At 41.6% G+C, this 27,505-nt stretch overlaps 1 protein-coding gene across 1 annotated transcript in view; it reads right to left on the minus strand.

Moving 5' to 3' along the window:
• Window positions 1–27,505, minus strand: part of antxr2a (ANTXR cell adhesion molecule 2a) — a 221,671-nt gene that overhangs the window by 147,448 nt on the left and 46,718 nt on the right. Inside the window, exons 8-9 of the mRNA XM_048540764.2 lie at window positions 5,094–5,154; window positions 294–392 (exon numbers count right to left, since the gene is read on the minus strand). Of these exons, the coding sequence (XP_048396721.1) occupies window positions 294–392; window positions 5,094–5,154 (160 nt within the window). The remainder of the gene's footprint in view (window positions 1–293; window positions 393–5,093; window positions 5,155–27,505) is intronic.

A 27,505-nucleotide genomic window follows, 5' to 3' on the forward strand; every position in this document is an offset into this window, starting at 1 on the left:
ATACTCATGGAATCATTCCTTACAGACAAAGCCAAGCTGTAGGACTGCTCTACCAAGCACATAGCTCTCTGAATTACAATAGCCAGAGAAAACTTTGCAAAACATTTAACCATAGTGTCTTTTGACCCAAAAGGATAAACTTGTGGTTCCTTAAGTTATAACCATTTCCTTGCTGTAGCTTTCAGGCTTTGATGATCACTACTGTGAATACTGAAACATGAAAATGCCCATAAAGCTAAGTGATTATCAGTAACAATATTTTGAAATTAACACAGATGTGCAGACATACTTACTTATAATCATTGAAGCATTTATGTAGTATCTACACAAGATAAAATCTATGCCTTTTCCTGCTGTGAATCCATTTCCTCTGAGCACAACTTTGAATTCTTCTGTAAGTACAGAAATACCAAATCACAGTAAAGGAGAATTTGATTATACTGAACATGCACAACATAGTGTCAATATCTTACTTAGTTCTATGCAATAAATATTACAATTTATTGAAACCACAGCTAGACCAACATGTCTAATTCCTGACCATTGCCAAGGGAGAATATATATTCTAATTAAGGTAGTCCTCAACTATCTCTGTTCCTACTTGATACCGAGGAGTATGGAATATAGAACACAGAACTGTACAGCCCACGATGTTGTGCTGAACATGACGCCAAATGAAACTAATCCGTTCTGCTTACCATTGGTCCATATCCATCCATTCCTAGCATATTCATGTACTTATCTGAAAGTCCCTTAATGCCCTGATTGTATGTGCCTCCATCACCATCCCTGGCAATGACAAAATTATTGCATTTCCTTGAGCTCAGGCCAAACGGGGGAGGAAGAGAAACTTTCTTTGAGAACTGATCTTTCATTTTCATTTATCAACTTATGAAGGTTTTAGAAAGGATTTACAAGCATGTTGCCAGGGTTGAAGTGTGTGAGCTGTAGGGAGAGGCTGAATAAGCTGGGACTATTTACCCTGGAGTGTCAGAGGCTGAGGAGTGACCTTATAAAGGTTTATAAAATCACAAGGGACATGGATAGGGTAAATAGGCAAGAACTTTTCCATGGAGTGGAGGAGTCCAAAACTAGAGGCCTCAGATTTAAGGTGAGGGGAAAGATATAAGCCGCCTAAGAGCAACTTTTTCATGCAGCGGGTAGTGCATGTATGGAATGAGGTGCCAGACGAAGCGGTGGAGGCTGGTACAATTACAACATTTAAAAGGCATCTGGAAAGACATATGAATAGGAAGGGCTAAAAGGGATGTGGGCCAAGTACTGGCAAATGGGACTAGATTTATAAAAACCAGAAGAACTGTGGGCGCTGTAAATCAGGAACAAAAACAAATTTGCTGGAAAAGCTCAGCAGGTCTGGCAGCATCTGTGGAGGAGAGAACAGGGTTAACATTTCTTCCTCAGAACTGCGGGACTAAATTTATCTTGGATATCTGGTCAGTGTAGACAAATTGGACCAAAGGGTCTGTTTCCGTGCTGGATATCTTTATGTCTCTGTAACATATCAGTTTAAAACTTGGACATTTTCAAGGACTTACTTTTTCACAAAATTGATAATTAACCCGTGACATAGTTTGCTAATGGTAATTTTAAATAGCATTTTTAATATTATTTGCTGAATTCTTTTGTGCTTCATAAGTGCACTGGCAAAGAGTCTGTACAAACTCCCAATCTCAGTTTTAACATTCTAATGATTCACAGAGTGTTATTGCATCATGTTTAATCTTTGCCCACATAACAGTCAAGCTACTCGGTCAGGAAGGGCACAATATAAAAGAAGCATAATTTCTGATTCACAAAGAGTAAGCTCTGGTTGTGAGCATTAGGGTAAAGGAATCAGTTTGATAAATTACTCTAAAAATTGTGCCATTTGATCATGGGTCAAATTAACGAAAATCATTGAAAGCAACATGACAGAATATTTCTCCAGCATTTTCTGCATTTTCTGCTTTATTTCTAAATTGCTAGAACAGAAAATATCAAATAAACAAACCTACTCCAAAGTTGAATAAGATTTCCGATCTACCATAATTACATGGGTGAAACAGAGAGGGTTTGACCACAAAGCCCATCCTACAACTGGGAGGCGTAGGTTATATGTCACAAAGGTATTTTTATCTTTGGGAAAATCACAAACCAACCAGTCATTATATATTTCTCCTGCCATCAACAGAAATGAAAATTGGGAAAAATGTACAACAGGCAGCTATAATATTGACTGTTAGAAAAGACCAACCATTATCAAAATTATCTGCATCATTTTTTAGCATTGAGCAAGAAGGAAGTGACAGAAATTCAAATATCCCTACTCCCAAACAAACAAAACATAGAACAGTGCACACAGGCCACTGTCTGTGTCGACCACGATTCTTAACCAATCCAGCCTGTCTGCACATGATCTGTATCTTTCTATTCCCTGACTGTTCATGTAAATCTGTCTAAATGACTCTTAAAGTTCACTAATGTATCATCTTTTACCAACTCCCCTGGCAACAGGTTCCAGGCACCTACCACCCCCTATGTAAAAAACATTCCTCGCACATCTCCTTTAAACTTTACCCCCCTCACCCCAAATCTATGCAACCTAGTATTTGTCATTTCTGCCCTAGAATAAAGACTCTGACTAAGCATTCTATCCATGCCTCTCAGAATTCTATCTTATCATTTCTTGGCCTCTGACGTTCAAGCAAAAACAATGTTAATCTGTCCAATCAGTCCTTATAATAATATGCAACATTCCAGGAAATCTCTTTTGCACATTCTCCAAAGTCTTCATGTCCTTCCTGCACGGTGGCGACCAGAAAAACACACTATAAATTCTTAATATTTTGCAGAGCTCATCACAGAAAATTTATGAATAGCCCAGACTATTCAAAAAGTTTTTAAGAGGAGCATTGAACCACAGCTGTACCCTGCTACAATGAGAATGAAGCAAAATTGCCTTTACTACAAAGTTAGTTTATTAGCAATCTTACACTGTATCGTAAAGACACTTGCACGTATCTGGAGAAGATAGAGAGGCATAAAATCAGTCATTTCTATTGATAAATTTTCAGATTTTCGACATTGGACATTCAGTTGAAAACTTCCTTTCCCCAAACCCATGATGAAAAAGAAATATGTAGAATTTTGCATTGTTACTTATCCTTCTTGTCTACATTCAATTGCATGCTATTAATTTTGCACTAGCACCTGTACTTTGTGATAGAATAAACTTGTTTTATTTATTACCCCATGCAAAGCTCAGAAATACACCTAGAGGCTAGGTTTTGAATGATTCCTTTTGTATTTGGATTCAATTTACCATACAAAACTGGAATGAATCACGCTGTAGAATTCATATTATTGTAATGTTAGTAGTGATCCATAAAACATTTGTAGTAAAAACAGCACCTTTATTGAAACAGAACTTAATTAAACAACTGACCCAAGTCATTCCACTTTCCTATGCAATAATCACTCCATTCCTTTCATCCATCTCATATCATCCCCTTTCCACACATTTTTAAGCCTCTTCCAGTTCCAATTCCAACTCTCCCAAGATATCCAATCTCCAAAGTCCATTCCATGCATCCCCTATATTCAACCTTGTCAAAAAAAAGGTACTTCATACCCATTTATAAATAAAGCATGATGGCAAGCTGCAAAAGTACAGATGAACCAAAAGCTGGTTGAAGAAGTAGCTTTTATGTAGTGTCTTAAAAGGAGTAAAGTCAAGGAGACAGGCAAAGATAAGTTTAGGAAAGGTATTCCAGAGCTTAATGCATAGGCAATTAAAGGTGCAGCCTCTGATGGTGGAGTCATTAATATCAGGGATACGTGAAAGACCAAAATTAAAGGAGGTGAGATTTCTCAGAGGGTTGTTGAGCTGGTGAAAAAGAGATAGGGAGGAGCAAGACCACAAAAGAAATTGTAAACAAGGCAGGAATTTTAAAAATCACATTGCTTGAATTTAACTCACTGTCATTCAATAAACATTTTTGTATATAGAATTCCTACAGTTTGGAAACAGGCCATTCAGCCCAACAAGTTTACACTGACTCTGAAGAGCATTCCACCTAACCCCATCCCTGTAACCCTGCATTTCCCATGGCTAATTCACCTAATCTAAACGCCCCTGGACACTATAGGTAATTTAGCATGGTCAGTCCATGTAACCTGCACGTCTTTGGACTATGGGAGGAAACCAGAGCAGCCAGAGAAAACCTACACTGATACAGGGAGAATATGCAAACTCCACACAAACAGTTGCCTGAGGCTGGAATCAAACCAGGGTACCTGGCGCTGTGAGGCAGCAGTGCTAGCCACTGTGTCATCCTGTCAGTCAAGACAACAACTTTGTTGACATCCCACTAAATACAGGTGGGCCTTCTGGTTTTGCCAGCTGCCCACCTCCCTCGCCATCAGGTCTATCCCCAGAGGCAGCATACACAATTTCACGTTACTGCCATCTCCTTAGAATGAAAATATGGTGGGCAGGCCTCCTTAACAAAGATAAGGAAGGAACCTCATTTATTAATGCTCCTTTCTCCTTCATAAAATAGTAGTGAAAATTCATCTGGTCCCAATGTTGAAGCCTGGAAATGAAAATGGGTGGCAGACTAGACTCCAACTTTCTTTTGGAACAACAACAACCTACTAGCCTGGGACGAGTAGATTCAGCAAAGGGGCGGTGGGTGGGCTACCAATCGCATTACTATGGAGTAGGATAGAATACTGTGTTACCTTTCGGCTTCATAGGGAAAAAATAAGTTAATTAAAATGAACAATTGGCTATTTTTCTATATATTGGCTATTGTAACCACTGATGAGATGTTAATGAAACAGGCCCATCTTTTCCTATGCTCATTGTAAGGTATTATTTGACAGGAGAACCAAAACAGGCATTAGCTAACCTAATTTACATATATTTAAGGTCTAAGTTCTGTTTTATGTGGCTATCAGCAATTCCTGAGTGTTGGTCTACTGCAATACTGATCTTTGGTGTTTTGTCACTGTGGGACTTCACAGTAGTCACCATTCGACCGCACATTGTCCATCAAGTATTATAACTCATCGCAAGCACATTTACTTACGTCCAGCACATACAGAAGATGGTTCCACGTGCAAAACCTCAGTACATGACTTCTTTAAAATCTACAATTTAAATTTAAGAACAGAAGTGAGTCAACACAAGTAAAGTAAATAATTGAAGGTAAACCTTACTGTCATTTATTTCAAGATATATACACTTCATTGTTCAATCTAATTACAAGATAATAATTTAAGACCAATGTCTCTATCTCATTTTCACTCTCTCCTCCTTTGATGCGTGCATTAAAAGACACCTTTTGATCAAATATTTCACCAGCAACTTAATTACTCTTTATGGGCCTCAGTGTCAAATTTTCATTGATCATGCTCCTGCAAAATGCCTTGAGCCGTATGATTACATTAAAGACACTGTGAATTACAAATAGTTGTTGTTGATAGAGTAAAATTATCAAGACAGATAGAAGCAGAAAGAGAGAAGATAAAGTACTGGAGATAATGGGAACTGCAGATGCTGGAGAATTCCAAGATAATGAAATGTGAGGCTGGATGAACACAGCAGGCCAAGCAGCATCTCAGGAGCACAAAAGCTGACGTTTCGGGCCTAGACCCTTCATCAGAGACCCTTCATCACCTCTCTGATGAAGGGTCTAGGCCCGAAACGTCAGCTTTTGTGCTCCTGAGATGCTGCTTGGCCTGCTGTGTTCATCCAGCCTCACATTTCATTATCTTGAAGATAAAGTACTGTTAGTTTCACAATGAAGCCTATAGTAGATGAAGACATGCTATTAAAATTACAAGGTAAATCATGTGCCATGCCAATGATTTGATCCAAGGCTGGTACTTAATGGGGGTGAACTGACTCTCACATGCCAGGCAGAGTCCTTATCAACTCTTTTAAGAAAGACTCATCCTATTAAAAACCAGTGCAAATTTTCCCAGTAAACTTAAAGGGTGCTGTACGCCAAAGGGGAATGTTCAGTCCAGCTGTGATAAATAGTTTTGGCTTCATGCCAGCACTCCCCTACTGTCCGGACCCTCATTCCAGGATTACAGTTAAACTCTGCCCATCTGAGGCTCACTATTATATTTAGCTATGCCCATAAAGACTATATCAGACATTGATTTCTAATTCAAGATATTCAATTAACCATTCTAGTTGGCTAGAATATTTTGAAACAAATGTTTTCACTGGCCCACTGCACCAAAATCTTCAAATTTCTCACAAGTCTGACAAAATGGCTGCTATAGTTTTGTTGTATATATTGGAAAGCAAGCTGAAGTTCAATAATGGCAAAAAGTATTCTTGTTCTACAATATTGCCTGTTTATCTGAACAGTGAGAATTTTTGAACTCGAAAGCAAAACTAACTTTTGAACTTAAAGCACAGAATCTTCCAGACTTAATTCGATGACAGAGTGGTAGAATCGTTTTCACTTTGAGGGCCTGAATAACCGATGACCAGGCCTAATCATGGCTCTCTTACTCAATCATGGGATTAGCAACCCTATTTTCAGCTGACCAACCAGACAGACCGTACTAAATGTCGTACCCATTCTGTTGAAGGGAAGGTTTTTAACCGAAGGAACCACCCTGTGGATTACAAAGGGCTGCCAGCACACGAGTTTTTGAGTACCACAACAATCATGGGCCATAAAGAAAAGGCTGTGCTCCAGGTCTCCCACTTGTACTTGGATATCCTGCTGCAAGATCTAAGGGGCTACAGTGAGGTGACTATTCAGAAAGTGAGGAGCAAGATGACAACCTATCTAGGAAAACAGGCATACGTGGAACTGACAGATGAGCAGTACGGGAATTCTGATCCTTTCAAGCTGTGGACAATGCACCAAGATGCAGGACCACAGGAGCATGGGAAAGCTGAGTGTCATAATGCTGTCAGTTGCCATGCACCATTTTCTGTCTTCCCAACATCCTGCTGCACATATCTCCTCAGTCCAACACATCTCGTGGCTCTACATACTTTTCTCCAGGTACATGACTCACTCATTTAAGCAGGAAACACATCCATCAACTCTCATTCTGTTACCCATTTGCACGCAGCCATTTTGCACAAATATTGTCCTTCCCACCTCCTATCCACATAAACCATTGCAAACAGTTATAACTCTTATCCCTCTTCACAGGGGAGGGAGCACACAACTTTGGGAAGAGGCTGTTGAGAGGGCCATTCAAAAACCGACAACTTGATGGCAAAAGGTAATACATGTTCACCCGTTCCTCTGGGAAGGGGCTGGGTTACTGGAGGTTGCAGATGTCAACAATGAGTTGCCCTGCGAAACCAAAGCTCTGGGGGCACTGTTCAGCCCAAAAACATTCAGCACGTTCTTGAAAGAGCTGATCTTCTGCCTGTAGACTCTTTCCCCAGGGTGGGGTTTGTGGGTGGGGATCTCGTCACCTCTGCTAAGGTAGTGAGAGGTTGGAAACAGATCCTCGGGCTGGGGAATTCCAAAAATGAAGATAAAAACAAAACAGAAAAAAAAAGGGTCCTCCAGTCCTCCACTGGATTTATATTCCCCACTTGACAGATCCAAGAGGGCTCCCTCCCACATCTATGCTTCTATTTTTTAAGTATCATCTTCAACCTGACACCACACAAACCCACATGATGTAAGGATCTTGACAAAACAATTTTAGGAGGTTTAAATCCACATGAACTCGCAATCCCATTTCCACTTTTCCAGAAGAAAATCCCACAAAGCCTTTTAATTTTATCCTTCAAGGCACAAACTATTTCGGTGGCAGTTCACATCGGACGACTTTAATTCACTTAAAACATTTTCCTGGAGCTGGAAGTCCCTAATGCTGACATGAATGGGCAGGACACAGGGAAGGAACCTTCTTCCTTGGTGATATTGCCTGCTTCCTGTCCGGCTAACACAACAGTTGAAATCTCTCAAAGAAAAACAGAACATGCTGGAGATACTCAGCAGCATTGGAAGCAGCTGTGCGAGAAAATCAAAGTCAATATGACTCTACTTCAGCTCTGAAATTTCTGGTTGAAATCTCTCTATGTTTCCGTGCTTACGATACTCATTCCTGCAAAGTATCTGACTGTTTGATACCTCCTTACTAATGCAGATCAGCTCCAGAATGCAGCTTGAAATGGGCAGGCCCTCACAGTTTAGTCACTCATGCAGTTCATTCATCTCAGCAATTTCAAATAGGTATTAGCAGTTACCAAATTACCAGTTGTTCAGTGTTTAGCATTGCTGTCTCACGGACTGTGGTTCGATTCCACCCTTGTGCAACTGTATGGAGTTTGCACATTCTCCCCATATCTGCATGGGTTTCCTCCAGGTGCTCTAGTTTGTTCCTGCAGCCCACAGATGTGCAGGTTAAGTGGATTGGCCATGTTGAATTGCACATGGTGTCTAGGGATGTGCAGACTAGGTGGACTAGTCACCAGAAATGCAGAGTTACAGGGATGAGGTGCGTCTACATGGGCTGTTCTCTGGAGGATCAGTATGGATTCGATGGGCTGAATGACCTGCTTGCACACCGTGGGATTCTGTGAAATGTTGAAATGCATCTACCAGCTGTGCTATGCAAATCTTCCATGGTTACATGCTTGGAAAGTTTGCACTTTGTAGCGTTTTTAGCTGAGAAGCATGATTTTTCCACTCCCTGAGATTCCGGGAGTAATGTCAAGTTTGATGAACCCATAATCTCGGAATAAGCGGTCGCACATTACAGACTGAAATAAAGGAGGAACGTTTTCTCTTGGAGAGTAGTGAGTCTATGGAATTCTTTACCACAGAAGCCTGGTAAAGCCGGATCATTAAGTATGATCAATACTGAGATAGACAAATTTTTAATCAATGGGGGAATCAAGGATTGGGAGTGGGGAGGTAAATGTAGGCAAGTGGAATTGAGGATTATCAGATTAGCCATGATCTTATTGAGTGGTGCAGCAAACTCAATGGGCTGGATTGACTACCTTCACTTCTATGTCTTACGGTCTGATGGAACTAATTCAATGAGAAGTCAATAATCAAACTCTTGCCGTCAAAACAAACCCTCACAATTTAGTTTACTTTCCCTTCATGGCGAGATCACTTTCTCAATATCCAGTGGTGAGAAGCCTATATGCATATATTTATATCTCATTAATTATCTTGCTCACTAGAATTAACTTCCAGAAGGCAATAAGACCATAAGCCTACTTAATACATAAACCAAGCAAACATCCTGTCAGTCTTCTGCCTCAAGCCTGGCTGGGTACACAGCTTTCACGGTGTCTACTGATACCTTTGTACTGTTCCTTCTGTTCAGTTTCATTGGAACCACTGCAGCAACAATGGGCACTTCCCTGAAGTATGATGGATCATTGCTCCATCCAGTTGGGCAATGACAATGCACCAACATAAGCTTTCTGGGTTCCAGGCGGCACTTAAGCTCAGAAAGCACAGCAGGCTGATTAGATCTGAAGAGAGGGATAAGCAGAGAAGACAAAGCAGGAGCATTGGACTGCAATGAGAAAGGTAAATACATGTTGCTACTTGGCACGCTGTGTGAGGGACAGCGCATATGGCAGCAGTTTTCATTGCAAACAACACTGCATGGGATTAGAGTGCATGGTGATGTGAAAAGGAAATGGGGAGACATAGTTAGTAAGGTTAGACTCCAGTCATTCAGTGCGCTTACAAAAGGCAGTCTGAGAGCTGTGCCATTTCTAGCTTGGTGCTGTTGGTCACAATTAATCAATCAGTCAGGAAGTTAGTGTGACACACGGCCATGTATCTGCATCTCTCTACTCCAGCGGTTAAGTAAACTCAGTCAGGGTCATTGCGGAAACCCAATCCTGAGGAGAGTGTTGGGCCCTGGTCAGCACAGGCTGTGCTGCAAAGTCTCTCCGGGGGTTGGCCCAATTCAGACATGGATTGGGTCATCCACAATCCAGGATCAGATCATTGCATTGTCAAGGCTGCAGGACGCTGAAGACTGAAGGCTGACCCGATTTTACTTGGTGGTTTAGGGAATGGTAACAATCATGAGGTAATTGAACATCATAGGTTGGATCTAATAGGAGAAGACTGGGGATTTGATGGTCTCAAATGGGGATCAAGTTAAATCATGGTCATATTGCTTTGGTATTAGTGAGGAGTGGGACCATCAAGGGCATCAGCAACTCGAGAAACCAGAGCTCCAGGTATAAAATGGACACATTAATGGTCACTTAAAGAGATTCAACTGAAACAAGGGAGAGGGACATATGGAGCACCACACATGACAGAAATGAAGAATGTAAGGTATTTCATGAAGCACATGAACAGTCTGCAAGTCACTGCTCTGAATCCATAAACTAAGCCTCACTACATTGATTCAAAAATCAACTGTGTATTTAGCTTTTCATATCAATAAAGCAGCACCCAAAGTGAATGGAATCCTGAGTGACACTTGCTTTACAAAAGGTCAGAGTTCAAGGCTGGAATGTGATGTCACCTAAAGACTATTCCAGTAATCATGAGGCTTTTTTTTGGTTTACAGGCAAATCTTTCATTTCCACCCTGATGTATCTAGGTTAAGCTGTGGAGCTTGTTTTGGAAGCTCTCAAACGGGTGTATAAAATTGATGAATAACAGCCTTATCTTGCACATCAGTTTTCTGACCTGCTAACTTCTTGTGAATACAATTCTTTGGTGAGTAGAGAATTACTTGCTATCCTTTCAGTGTTCATGTTAGTCATACATAGAAGAATTAGTGCCATTGATTGTTGTTTTCAAAACAAAGTCTGAGAGATGCCCACCGTACAAAACATAAAACATACCTGAGGAGAAAAGCACTTTAGTGTCACAGCATTTTAAAAGTTTCAGTCATGAATTCACATTGCTACATCTGCCTTCAACTTACAGTTTAGCAGAATCACAACATTCCCAACACCATCCAATCCTGACTTCACCTCATGAAACACTTAATTACAGTACATTGTAATCTAACTGACATGTTGTAATCTCTGATGTCAGCAAGAGTCAATGGAGTAAGGCACATTCACTTAATATCCCATTAGCCAAGGCACACAGTCTTAAAGACTGCAAGCCATCACATTGCAGCTACCATATCCCCACCCACAATGGGACAGGATAACTGAGCTCATTTTCTGGGGCTGAGGGATTTTGCAGATGGCCTCCTTCCAAATGTTTCACTCCAAAGCCACATGAGCACATTATTGTGCTACTTTATGTGACGTGAGAATTCTTAATGTGCACAGGAAAGAGCTCCTGTCAGGCATGGAGGTAATCCTGCAGTACCACATGCCTCAAGCTCCTGTGAGGTTGGAGATAAGGAGTGTTCCTCCTAACAAACACAGCAAGGCGGAATCCAATGGAGTGCACACTGTGTGAACCTTTACAAGGGGCAACACTGCTCTTCTATAAAGGGCATAACCTGGAGCTTGATGCGGGAGGCTGTCAGGGACGAAGCATCCCTTTCCGAAGATTGTGTGCTTTCACTCGCTGTTTTCACAGATCTGCAGCAAGCTGAGGAAACACAGCAGAGGTGAAGCTAGTAGTTCTTCTTGTGATCCTAATAGCACAAAGGAAGTGCTGCAAAAGAAAGTAGAGACAACTCCATCTGCTACAACAATGTCAACAACTGCCACTAACCAGCACCCAGATTCCAAAGGGGGAGGCCATAGGTGAGAGCCATCACACAGGAGGAGGGCAGTTCTGCATGGAACAGTGTGTTCAGATCATCTGCAAATGAGTGACATAGAACAGGGCATGTCCCAACTTATCAAATCATGCCTAGATCAACTGCTTCTGCCACAAGGGCTAGATGGCACTGTCATTCCAGTAATCCTTGATTTTTTTTTCCCAGTGGATAATTTCAGGGAGTTGCTGGGAACTCTGGTATTTTGTTCTCCTCCAATCAAAGGCACATCTTGGAAATCACTGATGCTGTCTTCACAAAAACCCAAGTATTCATCTCTTTCCCTTTCTATGCAGGGCAGTAGGTGCTGAGACATTAGGCTTTACTCTGATAATAGGATCAAGGTGCAAATTAATTGCACCCACATTGCTAATGAGATCACTCTATAATAAACCAAAAGTCTATATTAATGGGAAAGAATTCTACTCCATTAATGTCACAACAACCACATAATGCAGGTTCACGCTAGATATCCGGGGGCTACCATGACTCATGTCCTGGACCACTCCGGTCCCAGCAGTCCTCTGCCCATACAACAATGGTTGCTGGGTGACAATGGATACCCTTGCCACACTTAGCCAATAACACCCTTAAGAAATCCTGAGACTTCCATCAAGAGTTACAATGTTGCCCACATTTCAATCAGAGCCATTGAGGAACAGATCCTAGGCCTCCTAAAGGTGAAGTTCCAATGCCTGGACCATTCAGGAGATGGAATGCAGTATATCTAAGGAAGTGTGCCCATATCATAGTGGTGTGCTATGCCCGCCATCATCTCAGTCACCAGAGAGTGGTTTTCTTAGCTACGGTGGAGTTGCAGGAGTGAGAGAAATCTCCGAGAAAGAAGATGAAGGTGAGGATCCTGATATGGGCCAGGTGTCAAAATGGTTTTGTAAAAAAAAATTATGTTTAACTAATTTATTGGAATTCTTTGAATAAGTGATACACAACGTTAAGGAGAAACAGGTGAATATATGGTAGCACAATTTCCAGAAGGCATTTGATAATGCAACACACCAACATTGACATCTTCAACTTTAAAAAATAATTTAAAATCTATACATGATCTGCTGCTTAATAACAAACATTTGGTTCTGACTGACATTTGTGTCTATCTTTGTCTTTCAACCTCGCATTCAGCTACCCTCTAACCATCCATTTAATTCCTTCCTGCCCCATCGAGTTGAATTATTGATAGTTGCAATGTTATTTGATTCAATCATTCCTGTCTTTAGAAAGAATTGTGACTCCCATTCCTGTATCAATACTAAAATTATTGGTCATAACTGACCCCTGTGTTGTTTGCTTCCTTGATTTTGCCAAAGAAATGTGACCTGCCTACTTTCTAATTTCTCTTTAAAGAGTTTTTCCCTCTGTTTGAGGTTTAAAAACACATGGAAAAGAAGTATCGTCTTCAAATGACTGATACTCTCACAGATATAGCAGTCTACAGTTCAGACAGAGCAAACATTGCAGTGTACTTTCTATCTGCTGCAAGGCAGATGCTGTTAAATGGGCATCCGATACTTTGACTTCACAGTTCTCTAGCTTCTGTTTCTGTCTCAATGCACTTTTGGTTTTTCACCCCAAACAAAAAAGCTTCAAATACTGTTTCTCATGGGATTTTGCTCCCTCTCAAAACTCAATGCTGCACCCTTAACTCAGCCTGTATAGCCAACTGTACAGCCTTAATCAACATCATGTCTGCCCTAGTCCATAGTGAGTCTAAAACACTTAACTGCTATTCCATCCAAGATAAAATTGCTCTTTAATGTTCTGTAATCACAATTGCCTGCCAAATAGTAAAGGTCATTAATAACCAAGTCTATGATTTATGCCAGATACTTTTCCCTTTGATGAAATTTTGCTTGTTGAATTATAATTTTCATTGAGCACAACAAAATGAATCATTAGCCTTGATTCCACCTTTGTAAGAGGCAGTGTCTTTGTTCATCCCTTGCTTTGCCAGCATACCATCCACAATACTGCCCACTGGGACTAGTACTGACCTGTTCTTTATTTGGTTTTCATTATCAAACACGAAGCATTTCTTCAGCAGGAAAAATGATCGTTGCCAATTTTGTCACTTCTCTGCCATGTGGATTTAAACATTCCTGGAAATTGCAAACTGGGATTGCATTGCGCACTCTGATTGGAGACTTTGTTCACACGCTGTGTTTTTGCCAGTCACTTTGTTTCTCAAAGTTTCCTGTCTTCTTTCTCTGATCAGTGGGGTTGTCCTCAACATTTTCAACTTCTGCTCTGACCTGCTGCTGGGTGTAGCTTCAGAATCCTCCCCACTATTTGTAATTGCTATTGGATCCATTCAGCATTGCCACCATCTGTTGTTGTCGCGGTGTCTTAGAGGATCTGTGCAATGTATTTCTCAATGATAAGGGGCTGGAATCTGAGGACTTTTGAAAGTACTTCTTCATTTATATGACATCAACTACGCACATTCTAGCTGAGCATGAGGTCCCTTGAGTTGTTCCTCCTTCTTCCAACATCTCTACATCAAGGTTTTAGACCCTTGGAGCCATCTGGTTTCTTGTCTCTATTACCCTCATGAATTTTAGATACGATACCCAGGCAGGGATGCTCCAGCCAATGGAAATTGCACAAAGTGAAATCATGGCAAAGATAGCTCCCCACTGGCACAGGACAGTGTTAGGTGTTAGAATTTACTAAATCTAAATTCTAATCTCCTGTGCTCCATCCACTTTGAGTCATATCACTCAGCTGTGGATCACTGTTACCAAGATTCACCTCTTTCTCTGTTGACGTGATGGCAGTATCCGGGCTGACAACTCAGCGCAGCTTCAGTATCGCATTATCGGAGGTGCCACCTTTTGGATTAGGTACTAACCAGAGGTCACAGCCAATCCAATCTTAAAACACAATTCAAAGAGCTGAGGCATTCTCCTCAGGGCCCTGGCCAGCATCTATCCTTCACTTGCCAGAACTGAAGCAGGTTATCTGGTGATGTACCTCATTGCTGTTTGAGGAAGTTCGTCGTGTGCAAATTGTCTGCCACATTTCCTGTATTTCAACATTGAAATAATTAAAGTATACTTAAATTATCTTATGAACTGTAAACTGCTCTGTGAAGTCCTGTAGTCGTAAAAGACTTGATATAATTGTAAGTCTATACTTTTGCAAATGCAATTTAAGTTTAATAATATGGTGAAACAAAGAGATAGAAAAGCAGTGTAAATCAACCTTGAGCAAGCAAACAATGGCTAGAGGCATTCAGAAAATTTCTAAAAGTTATCAACACATAACATTCAGAGTGAGAGCACCAACACTTGTGTTGTAGATCAAGTATTCTGAGAATTTTCATCCCCAAAACGTATCACCCATTTTAACAGACTTACTAATTCTATAGCATATTTGCAACAACTATTTTAATTTATTTAGAGACTTTTGTAGCAAGCAAGCCCTTTCCAACCCATTACTTCCGTATGAGATATTATCTTATAGCTCACACCTACTTACACTATTCAAACCCTCTCAGATTTATTAACCAGACTGCTAGAGTTTGTATGATGAAAATTTCCACTGTTGTATTTCAGACACCAATGAAATATCTGAGACATAAAGCTGTCAGTTTGACCAAATGCAGCGCAGTACAAGATAATATACTTGTTTTGGAATAACGCAATGCATTTTTTAACCGTGCAAGAGCAGTTTAAACCATCAAACCTATAGTGCATTAGATTAAGCCATCTGACAAACTTTGTGATGCTTCGCAAGCTTTATGTTGATCGCATTCCTTTAAATACAAATTCATTGCCTCATTTTACCAGGACGTTACTTTAATCAAAAGTAAGTACATTTTAATTCATCTCAATCTCAGCAAAGAAACTGCACTTCTGAAAATAGACATGACCAGTGAGCTAACCAGGCTGGCATGGCTTTAAGAAACACATAAAATAAATATGTACAAACTCCAGATTTATTTTAGTGAAAATCAGCTGCCAAATACATTATATATTTATAGAAACAAGTCTCAGAAATGAAGGGCATGTTAGCTGGCTTCAGCACATAGTTCCAGTCTTGAAGTGAAACCACAAGTCATATTAGTTTATTAAATTGACTTACAAGACTCCAAATGCTCTAAATACTCAGCAGATTAAGGAAACCGGAACAGAGTTAACAGCAGAATTTTTCCAAATAAGTGGAGGTAGGTGCCAATGTGCATATGGTTGGATTTTTACTGAAATGCCCGGAAATATCAGGTAAGGATCAAAATTTAATCCCTTCCTTTCTTAAGAAACCCCAGGGTGGGTTCCAGTTCCAGTTTCAGGTCCAGAATCCACATTGGCTAGATGGTCAGACTTTGAAGCAGCACATACTTGAACTAAGTATTTGCAAACTCCAGCTACATACAAATTGCAATTGCTTCATCATCCATTTGTAATGCAGTTACAGTAAACATGCTTAGAGTTCAAATGCTACTGAAAAGCAATTTATACCACGCCATTGGTCCTTACAAATTGAAAATTGGCATCTCAATGATGTTGAAGTTAGCAGCAATGATTTAAATAAAGGTCAATGCTAACGAAAGATAGTCCAATATTTATGCAACTTCCAAGGATGCTACTGTGAGCCAGAGATGACTGCTACATTCTCTGCAATGTAAATTTAATGACGGTCTGCCTGAATTCAATCAACAGTTGAATGATGACTGAGCCTGATTCTGGATAGCTCAGATATTAGAGCTTTTAGACACTGACTCCATTTGCTGGAGATGAGCCATGTGCAGTGTCAATGCAACCTCTGTATGTCTCAGGACAGATGAACTGTGCTGGAGACTAGAGGAGGACCTGAGGAATACAGGATTGAGAGACCAACGTCTTCCAGAGGCTATGAAGGTGACAGCTGCTCTGACCTTGTATGTTACCAACTCCTTCCAGGGAGTCCAAGATAACAAAGTGTGGAGCTGGATGAACGCAGCAGGCCAAGCAGCATCTCAGGAGCACAAAAGCTTGTGCCTGCTGTGTTCATCCAGCTCCACACTTTGTTATCTTGGATTCTCCAGCATCTGTAGTTCCCATTATCACTCCTTCCAGGGAGTGACGGGTGCCGTCTGTGAGAATCTCACTGTTGTGCGCCGACAAATCCATCGGGACAGTGATGATGCTGTTTGAGTAAGGTCATACCGGGCCATTTCACTTGATGTGATTTGCTCAGTGCTGTAACCCGGGCAGTAGGATTCAGGAACATAGCTTGCTTGCCCCAGATACAGGGTGGAATCAATTGCTCACACATGTGGCACTGAGATGGCCATGGCACAATGCTGCAGTGCTCATCAAGAGGAACGGCTTCCATTCCATTAGTATTCAGGTGATCTGTGCCCATTGTGACCACTTCCTGAAGGTGTGTGCCCTCTACCCTGGCAGTTGCCATGGCTCCTACATTCTGGAGCAATCTCATGTAGCTGGTGTGCTTGAGGATCCAATTACCTTTTATAGCTTGTTCCTGGGGGACCAAGAATACCCACTGTGATAATGGCTCATAACACTATGCGACTGATGCAGGGCATAGATACAATTCTGCCCATACTGCGACCACAGGGGCCATGGTGGAGCAGACAACAGGGCTGGTGAAGATGTGGTTCTGGTACAGCAGACCATCGTAGCCTGTTAAATGGCTGTTATTCATAATACTACATTGGGTTTGCATTGTGGGGGTGAATGGTAAGCGTTACTGACTTGGTTTGCATTCGCTTTTGCAGCATGTAAATAGAAGCCCGCGCTTAGCATCATGTGATTCCTTGCCTGTATGTAATTTCTCCTACAGAACAAAATCCAGTGGGCACTGGGGACAGGGCAGTCTTGACTTACAGATGGTGTTTAGGCAGGGTGTAGCTAAGGACAGATAAACTGTGTGTCGGGTAGTCATTGAACAAGTCTCAAAGAATAACAAAACGGCATTGCATGTGCAAACGTGTGTCAACCACGAGCCATATGCCGTGGGCACAACGGCTGCTGTGCCATGATGTTGCTAAAAAGGACCATCGCAGATTGCCAGTGTTTACCTGGATACACAGCATCCTTCCAAAGCTGGCACAGGCACAAGGGTTCAGTTTTCTGGCAGATATCCTGAGTGGTGAATAGTCTGGGAACAGCACATAGTAAGATGGGGATGGAATTGGACATGATGGATGCCATGGGTGGAGTGGGAAGTTAAAAAGTTGAATTGGTAAGAAATGGCAACATAAATCTCCTCATTCTAAATGCAAAATAAATTCTGAATTTGGCCAATGAACATGAACTCACTTGTGGGAGCCTGGGGACCTCTGTGGGTAACCAATGCAGTGAGCTTCATTATGGCACACAGCTCTCCCATTGCCACCCACACTCATACATTCTTAACTTGCACAAGGTCACACCCTTCTGACACAACTCACTTCCCTTATGCAGGCACTCGTAGCAGTAGCTAGCCTCTGCACCAAAAAGGTCAGCCCCAGAGACACTAGGTCTTACCTCCATCTCGGAGAAGGAAATCACTGCACCCTCAGAGGATAAACCTCAGCAAAGTTTTCACCTACATCCTCCACCCACTCAGACACTACCACCTCAGTTGCTCCCCTACCTCGATTAGACTTGGGAGCACAACTCAGTGAACCCATCGCTGACATTTCTTTGCAGGAGGTTGAGGACAAAATGCTCTTAGTCTCTGATAGTCCTCTTTTTCAGTGTCAGAGACCAGGCACTTGCCCAGGCCCAGGCAGAAGACAAACCCCACGGAAATGGCCATTACCAATTTTTTTTCCAAATGTACCAACACAGTAACAGGAAGAGAGCTTGTCAGGAGGTCAGTAAACTAGATCAAAGAATGGAAGAATCTAACACTGTTATCAGCACCACACTAGATGTGGTGTGAGCACACATCTTTCGACTTCCACAGAAAGTACGGTGACTACCATGGAAAGCCAGGTCCAACACCTTTAGTATTTGCCAGTTATCTGCAGTCTATGACTCACTCCATTGGCGCACAGCAAAATGGCAAGGCAAAGGGGAATCATGTCCTCATGTTAGGTGCTCCTTCCTCCCAAGGGAAGAGGCACGCACTGAGAACAAGAGGCGCACATTCAGAACAAGAGTCCCGCAGAAAGCGTGCTCATAGAAACCTCTACACAGGAAACTGCAGGAGTTCTTTTGGCCGTCCACCTCCCTCCTGCCTAGGCTGTCTAAGAAGTTCAAGATGAGGTCTGAGTTAATGTTTCAAATCTGATATGACTCTTTGTATTCTGACCAAATGCGTCAACTCTTGCTCTCTCTACTGATGCTGCCAGACTTAAGGTTTTTCAGCATTCCAGCATCCACAGTATTTTGCCTTTACTCAAAGCATTAATGTATCCACAAGCGAAGCCCTTTTTAAAACTAACCTTGTTATGACCAACCAAGGGTAAGAATGACGAAGAGGAAGCCAACTCACTCTTCCTCACCTGGGAGCTTAATAATTTTAGGTATGCCATCTAGAGCCTTGCCCGGGGACTGGTGAGGCTGGTTGTTTGCAAATGCCAGCTTAAGTAGTTGAAGGGTGGAGAAAGACAGTGTTGATGGAGCATGCAGGGATGATTTGATGAAGACAGAGTTGGATGAAGGCCTGGAGTAGAAAGCAGCAAGCTGCTGCTGACTGGTAACCGCTCACACGTTCATGTCAGGATTTCGTGCCTCTAATTTCTCGAGAAAGGACAGGCAGTTTGGAAATGTCATAAATGAGGTGAAGAGATGCAAATGCATGTAAGGAAGGTAGCTGTCACTTAACATTGCGACTCTGAAGTGATGGCTTAAACTTTATGTCTGAGCTTCCCACACTTTTACCTACACTGGTCCCATTTTGAGGCGAGTAAAGTGTCATGACCTCTCTATGGCAATGTGTGGAAGTACAGTGGTTGTCCAATCTGTCAGAGTTTGATTGTGATCCCAAACCCTCAGCCTGAGACTCCCACCCTGAGGTCCCAACATCCCACTGGGAGATGCGCTGCTGAATGGAGAAATTTCCAAAATATTTTTCGGGACATCAAGATTCAGACTTCTTCATTTCTTGCCATATTTTCCCAGCTTTCTCAACACTGCACATGTCACTTAAGTGAAAAAAAATTTCTACACCAGTTACTTTATTAACACAACCATCCAGATAGTTAGTGAGTATTCAGGCTTCTATCAGAAAAAGGAAGGTAATTCAGAGAGAAAACGCCTGTAAGTACCAGTACAGCAACTTATCATTTTCCAAGATAGTCAGAACAGAAGAGGTTCTGAGTAGCTTAAACTCAGTAAGAGGCAAGATCCGGAAATAGAAGGCTGAGGAAGAAACATTCAACAAACACATGTTAAGAAATAAGTGAACTGTGTTAGCTTAAGGGTCTTAGGAAGAGGCATTAACTAATGAAATAGCATCAAGTGAATGCAAATGTGTGCCATAAAGGAAGCAAAATAAAAAGGCAATTGCTGAAGCCACTGAACAAGGAACATTAAAGTGGAACTACAGATGTTTGAGTATCTGCAATGTTGTTTTGAGGTTAAAAGGGTTAAACCTTATGTCTTATGTTTGTAGTAAGTCTGTTTCAATGAACTCTTTTGTAATGTAATTTAGTTACTGGGTTGTTTTCCATTTTGTGCGCAATAAACTTTTATGTTCTTGTGTTCAAAACACATTGATAGCCTCTTATGAATTTTATCAGTGACCTCCATGTAAATAAATTGCAAAGCTAGTATAACGGTCTGTCAGGCCAGGTTTCTCTCCAAAATCTAACTTCTTCAGAATGACCATCAGCTGGGATCATACAACAGTCAAGTTGTGCTTTAAGTGCCTATCCTTTGGGATCACTGAAGCACCATAAAAATCCTAGAGGACAATAGCAATTATCTGAGAAGGAATGGAAAGCGTGCCCTGTTCATATAATCCTTACAGCGTGGAAGCAGACCGTGTGGCCCATCGAGTCACACCAACACTACAAACAGCACACTAGTGCCCCCACCTCCCGATAACCCTGCATTTCTCATGGATAACCCACATCGCCTGTACATCCATGGACACTGTGGGCAACTATAGCATAGCCAATCAACCTAACCTACACATCTTTGGACTGTTATTTCACAGAATCCCTACAGTATGGAAGCAGGCCATTCAGCTTATCAACTCCACACTGACCATCCAAACAGCATCCCACGCAGACCCAACCCATCCCCATAACTCTGCATTTCCCATGGCTAACCCACCTAGCCTACACATCTCTGGACACTATGGGCAATTTAGCATGGCCAATCCACATAGCCTACATTTCATTGGACTGCGAGATGAAACCAGAGCACCAGGAGGAAATGCACATAGCCACAGGGAGAATGTCTGTCTGTGTGGAATTTGCAGTCATCTGAGGCTGGAATCGAACCCAGGCCCCTGTAACTGTGAGGTAGCAGTGCTAACCACTAAGCACCATAAAAGTGGGAGCATGAGCAAAGAGTAAGGCGAAGTGTTAGAAGATCTGTATAATGCAGGATTAATACTAAAAGTATAATTTTTTGAAGCAGACGATAGCATTCTTATGACATGATATCAAAACAATGGGCATTACAGTCAATCTTTTGAGGACGTATCAATGAAGATGGACAAAGGAGAACCAGTGGATGTAGTGTACCTGGACTTTCAGAAAGCCTTTGATAAAGTCCCGCATAGGAGATTGGTGAACAAAATTAGGGTACATGGTACTGGGGGCAAAATACTGACTTGGACTGAAAATTGGCTGGCTGACAGGAAGCCAAGAGTAGTGATAAATGGGTCCCTTTCGAAATGGCAGACGGTGACCAGTGGGGTTCCACAAGGTTTGGTGCTGGGACCGCAGCTATTTACGATATACATTAAATGATACAGACAGAGGCATTAGAAGTAATATTAGTAAATTTGCTGATGACACAAAGCTGGGTGGCAGTGTGAAATGTGAGGAGGATGTTATGAGATTACAGGGAGACTTGGGCAGGCTAGGTGAGTGGACGGATGCATGGCAGATGTAGTTTAATGTGGATAAATGTGTCTATCCACTTTCGTGGCAAGAACAGGAAGGCAGATTACTATCTCAATGGAGTCAAGTTAGGTAAAGGGGAAGCACAACGAGATCTGGGTGTTGTGTGGTGTGTCATGATAATGGGAACTGCAGATGCTGGAGAATCCAAGACAATAAAATGTGAGGCTGGATGAACACAGCAGGCCCAGCAGCATCTCAGGAGCACAAAAACTAATGTTTCGGGCCTAGACCCTTCATCAGAGATGGGGATGGGGTGAGGGTTCTGGAATAAATAGGGAGAGAGGGGGAGGCGGACCGAAGATGGAGAGAAAAGAGGATAGGTGGAGAGGAGAGTATAGGTGGGGAGGTGGGGAGGGGATAGGTCAGTCCAGGGAAGACGGACAGGTCAAGGAGGTGGGATGAGGTTAGTAGGTAGGAGATGGAGGTGCAGCTTGGGGTGGGAGGAAGGGATGGGTGAGAGGAAAAACAGGTTAGGGAAGCAGAGACAGGTTGGACTGGTTTTGGGATGCAGTGGGTGAAGGGGAGAACTGGGCTGGTTGTGTGGTGCTTTGGGGGGAGGGGACTCTTCCCTGGACTGACCTATCCCCTGCCCACCTCCCCATCTATACTCTCCTCTCCACCCATCTTCTTTTCTCTCCATCTTCAGTCCACCTCCACCTGTCTCCCTATTTATTCCAGAACCCTCACCCCATCCCCCTCTCTGATGAAGGGTCTAGGCCTGAAACGTCAGCTTTTGTGCTCCTGAGATGCTGCTGGGCCTGCTGTGTTCATCCAGCCTCACATTTTATTGTCTGAGATCTAGGTGTTCTTGTACATCAGTCAATGAAAGCAAGCATGCAGGTACAGCAGGCAGTGAAGAAAGCGTGCTGGCCTTCATAACAAGAGGAATTGAGTATAGGAGCAAAGAGGGCCTTCTGCAGCTGTACAGGGCCCTGGTGAGACTGCACCTGGCGTATTGCATGCAGTTTTGGTCTCCAAATTTGAGGAAGGACATTCTTGCTATTGAGGGAGTGCAGCGTAGGTTCATGAGGTCAATTCCTGGAATGGCGGGACTATCACATGTTGAAAGATTGGAGCGGCTGGGCTTGTATACACTTGAGTTTAGGAGGATGAGAGGGGATCTGATTGAGACGTATAAGATTATTAAGGGATTGGACACTATGGAGGCAGGAAGCATGTTTCCGCTGATGGGTGAGTCCAGAATCAGAGGACACAGTTTAAAAATAAGGGGTAGGCCATTTAGAACAGAGTTGAGGAGAAACTTCTTCACCCAGAGTGTGGTGGATATATGGAATGCTCTGCCCCAGAAGGCAGTGGAGGCCAACTCTCTGGATGCTTTCAAGAAAGAGATGGTTAGAGCTCTTAAAGACAGTGGACTCAAGGGTTATGGGGATAAGGCAGGAACAGGATACTGATTGTGGATGATCAGCCATGATCATAAATGAATGGTGATGTTGGCTCGAAGGACCGAATGGCCTACTCCAGCATCTATTGTCCATTGTCTACAATCCACAGAAAACAAAGGTTATAAAAGAATTCCATCTCAGAGGAACATCACTGAACTACAGCGATTCTTGACAATAGTTCACCAAGTGTCAGTCTCCTACCGCATTTTCAGGCAACTTCTAACATAAGATCAATATGATCCTAAACTGAACATCAGCAACAATCCTTTGAGAAATAACACATTGTAGTACACTATGATCCTGAACTATCATCCAGTGTAGCAGCTGATATATGTAATCAACAAGTTTGGAGCAGTTTTATTTCAAAATTAAAGAGATGGCAAAAGAAAACCAGGTTATTGTGCACAAAGATCCCTGACAGAAACTAAGTAAAGCTATGCAGTTATGTACAACAAGAAGCATTTGCAGCCATTTGGGCACACAAACAAATTCTATCTATGTTTTAGGATTATCATGCAAAATTAGAACTGATTCGAAAGCTACTGGCATCCTTGCTAAATACAAAATAAATCATGAAAATGCTGTCATGGATCCAAAGTTTCAGATTGAGGCTAATATATAACATACAGGGGGATTTTCCAGACAGTGGTTGATGACACACTGTTCATCATTTTATAATCCCGACAGTGTGGAAACAGACCCTTTGCCCCAACAAGTCCACGCTAACACTCAGAGCATCCCAGCCAAACCCATCGCCCTAATCTACACATCCCTGAACACTACAGGCAATTTTGCACGGCCAATCCACCTCACCTTCACATCTTTGAATTATGGGAGGAAACCGGAGCTCTCAGAGAAAACCCATGCAGACATGAGGAGAATGTACAAATTCCACACAGGCAGTTGCCCAAGGGTGGGCTTGAACCCAGGTCCCTGGTGATGCAAGGCAGCACTGCTAATCACCGAGCCACCATGCCACCCCCATTGTTGGCAGTACCTACTAATTATCCAAAGCAGGATGATAAGAACTTCATCAAAGGAGTGCAGGTTGTTCTATTCATAACCACTAGACACTTCTCTACACAAACAAGGAAACATGAAACAAAAAGTTAAGTTGGAAAGTTTCCAACTTTCTGCTTCAGGGAATGAGGAAGAAAGAAAATCAAGAACAAAAGTTGACCGTGAATTTAGAAAATGCACATTCTCAAGAACCTCAAAGAGAACATCACTTATGACTGGGTAATTTGGTGAAACCTCAGAAAAGTTTATATATATATATGTATATATAAAGATGCACGTACAGATATGAATATATGGAGGCAAAAACGAGGGACAGATGTAGAGTAAAGGGTTAACAATTGGGCATATATGTGGGAAGTCACATCGATGAAGAGTATAAAAAAGTGTGGAGTACAAAGGTAGGGAGGTTTTGCTAAACCTTTACAAGGAACTAGTTAGACTACAGCTCGAATATTGAGAACAGTTTTGGGCCCCATTATATAGGGAAAGATACACTGGCATCGAATGAAGTCCAAAGAAGGTTCACTAGACTGATACTAAATATGGAAGAGATGTCTAATGAGGAGAGATTGAATAAGTTAGGCTTGTCCGCATTCAAGTTTATGGAATGGGAGGTGACTTTATGAAACATAAAAGATTCTTAGGAGGCTTGACAGATTAGATGTGGAAAAGTTGTTTCCCTTCATGAGAGATTCGAGGACCAGACAGCATAATCTCAGAATAAGGGGTCATATATTCAAAATGAAGATTAGCTGGAACTTCTTCTCCCAGAGGATTATGCACCTATGAAATCCCTTGCTGTGAAGGGCTGTTGAGAGTTGTTAAGTATATTCAAGGCAGAGATAGAAAGATTTTTAATCATTAAGTGTCTCAATGATTACATGGAAACGTCAAGAAAATGGAGTTGAGGATTATTAGATCAGCCATGATCTCACTGAATGGCACAGCAGACTCGATGGGCTGAACGGCCTACTTCTGCTCAACATCTTATAGTTGTATATCATGATTGTGTGATGATGTAGAGGCTCGGGGAGAATTAGCAGCAGCTCATTCTTCCTGTTTAGTGAGACTATCTATAGTTAATTTCATGTAAATTAAGGTTTACTTCAAAAAGTCCACAGTCTGGCAGGTAACATTCTCTAAGCCAACGCAAAACAATGACTGAGACATTGGCACAGAAATTGACCTCAAATGTTCAAGGTGACATTTTTCTTGTCTATTATCTGTTTTCTTCCCACTTTTTCCACCGATACCATTTTGTACCACTTTCTGTTCTGACAAGCACAAAAAGGTGATAGATGTTCTTGCGATTGAAATTCTATTTCTTTCCTACCTGTGCTAAGCCAAGATATTTGTACTGGAGATTATACAAATCTTACTTCAGTCTTTGCAATTCCTTCTTCATTTTATATGAACTTTTTACAGTCCGGACATGCGCACTCACTATATACTTAACTTCAGTCATAGAAATGGCCTGTTCTGATCTAAAAAGGCAAAATACTGCAGATGCTGGAAATTTGAAACAAACACAGAATGCTGGAGAAACTTAGCAGCTCTGGCAGCATCTATGCAGACAGGAACAGTGTTAATGTCTCAAGTCCAGTGTAGAGTCAGTTCTGAAAAATGTCAAATCAGACTCGAAATGTTAACTCTGTTTCACTCTCCACAGACCTGCTTAATTTCTCCAGCGTTCTGTTTCATTCTGATCTACAGGTGACCTGTTCCTGGAAAACACAAAACCAGCAGAAACCACAAAACCCCATTAAAATCTAAAGCAAAATACAAAACACAAAGCTGGTAAAATCTCCTCCACATGAAACAGTTCAAATCATATTATCAAAGATTAAAGAAACAGAATGATCAAATAGTAAAGCATTAATAGTAAACACATTAACTTCCTCTTCGTTTAAAAAACCAAGCTTAATTGGATACACGGATAGCCACTATAAGACCTGTAAAAGACTTAACAGACAAATGCTCAATGCATTTATATCCTCATCAATATTTTAAAGTAGGTACTAATACATTTAAGTGAAATAGGTTAACATCTGTGTTGAACAATACATGAATATTATACAGATGTCTTAAGCATTCGTCTGCCAAAATCAAATTAATCTCTAGCTGTTGGAATAACACACAGCCAAAAGGCACAATAAATCTACATACACTTGAGTGGTTAAGTACCAGCGAGGCAATCAGAATTTTTTCCCACAATGACTAAGTGCAAGAAAACAGTTCAAGTTCCTTCCCAAGACAGCTGCTAAATGTGGCCTTGGATGAGAAATTTTGTTTCATGGCATCCCATGCACAACTATGTCATCCTCAACCACAGCAACACTTGGTTTCCATATCTATCCTGACAAATAAATTTGGCTCAAGGCATTCGTTTCTCCTTTCATTGACAGTCTATCCTTCTGGCCTTTGAGTGAGATCACTAAACTCCTATAAAGTTTATGCTAAGGTATAAGTAATTATGTTTCACGGATGCATGTCCAGTTAAAACTCCACTGAAGCTTGCCAAACATGCTCTTGATTTTGAACCTACCCAGCAAAAATAAATCAAACAAGTTAATCGCCTATGCAAAACCAAATCTTGCTTACCATTTTTCAGTTCAACCTGCAGAATTCTACAAATGGATAAGGCAACCACCCATATTCAACAGGAGTCTCATGAGTTCATACAAACTGGGATTCCATTATGTCAACTGGCTGAGTGGGGAAGCCACTGTAGCTTTCTCACTAACCTGGAGTGGGTTAGTAAACAGTGAGAGGGGCAAAGGGAAAGCCAAGAGGAGGTACGTGCCCCGTTATGAAAATCATAGCCATATAACCAGCAACCCACATTCCCCTACCACTTCCACCTCTGACCCCTTTTCTTCCAAAAAGAAAAACTGAATTAACAAGGCCTCATTATTTTTTGGAAGGTATCAACTATCGTCCTAATTGACAATCACATTGAAGCAATATATCTGAAGTCCTAAGAAGTCAAATTTTGTCTTTTATAAATAATAACAGCTTAGATCACAAACATGCAAACAGTGAAACCAACTCAAGATACAAGATGCTGCCATAACAGTGAGTCACAACATGGAGAATTCAGCAAAACTTCAGATCTGTAGTGAAAGCAGCCATAAATTATGTGCAGAGGATGGAAGAAAGTCAAAAAAATTCTCAGCCTTGAATGTTGTAAATTTTTAAATGTTCTTTTGGCAATTAAATTGATTCAGCAACATACTTTTATGCTATGGCTCAAATGTTAAAACTATAATGATCTATGAATGCAGTCCACTCTTGCGAAAGTCCTTTGACATCCATATTTTTAGATTATTCT

This window comes from Stegostoma tigrinum, chromosome 1 (assembly GCF_030684315.1).
Source record: "Stegostoma tigrinum isolate sSteTig4 chromosome 1, sSteTig4.hap1, whole genome shotgun sequence".
Classification (NCBI taxonomy): Eukaryota; Metazoa; Chordata; class Chondrichthyes; order Orectolobiformes; family Stegostomatidae; genus Stegostoma; species Stegostoma tigrinum.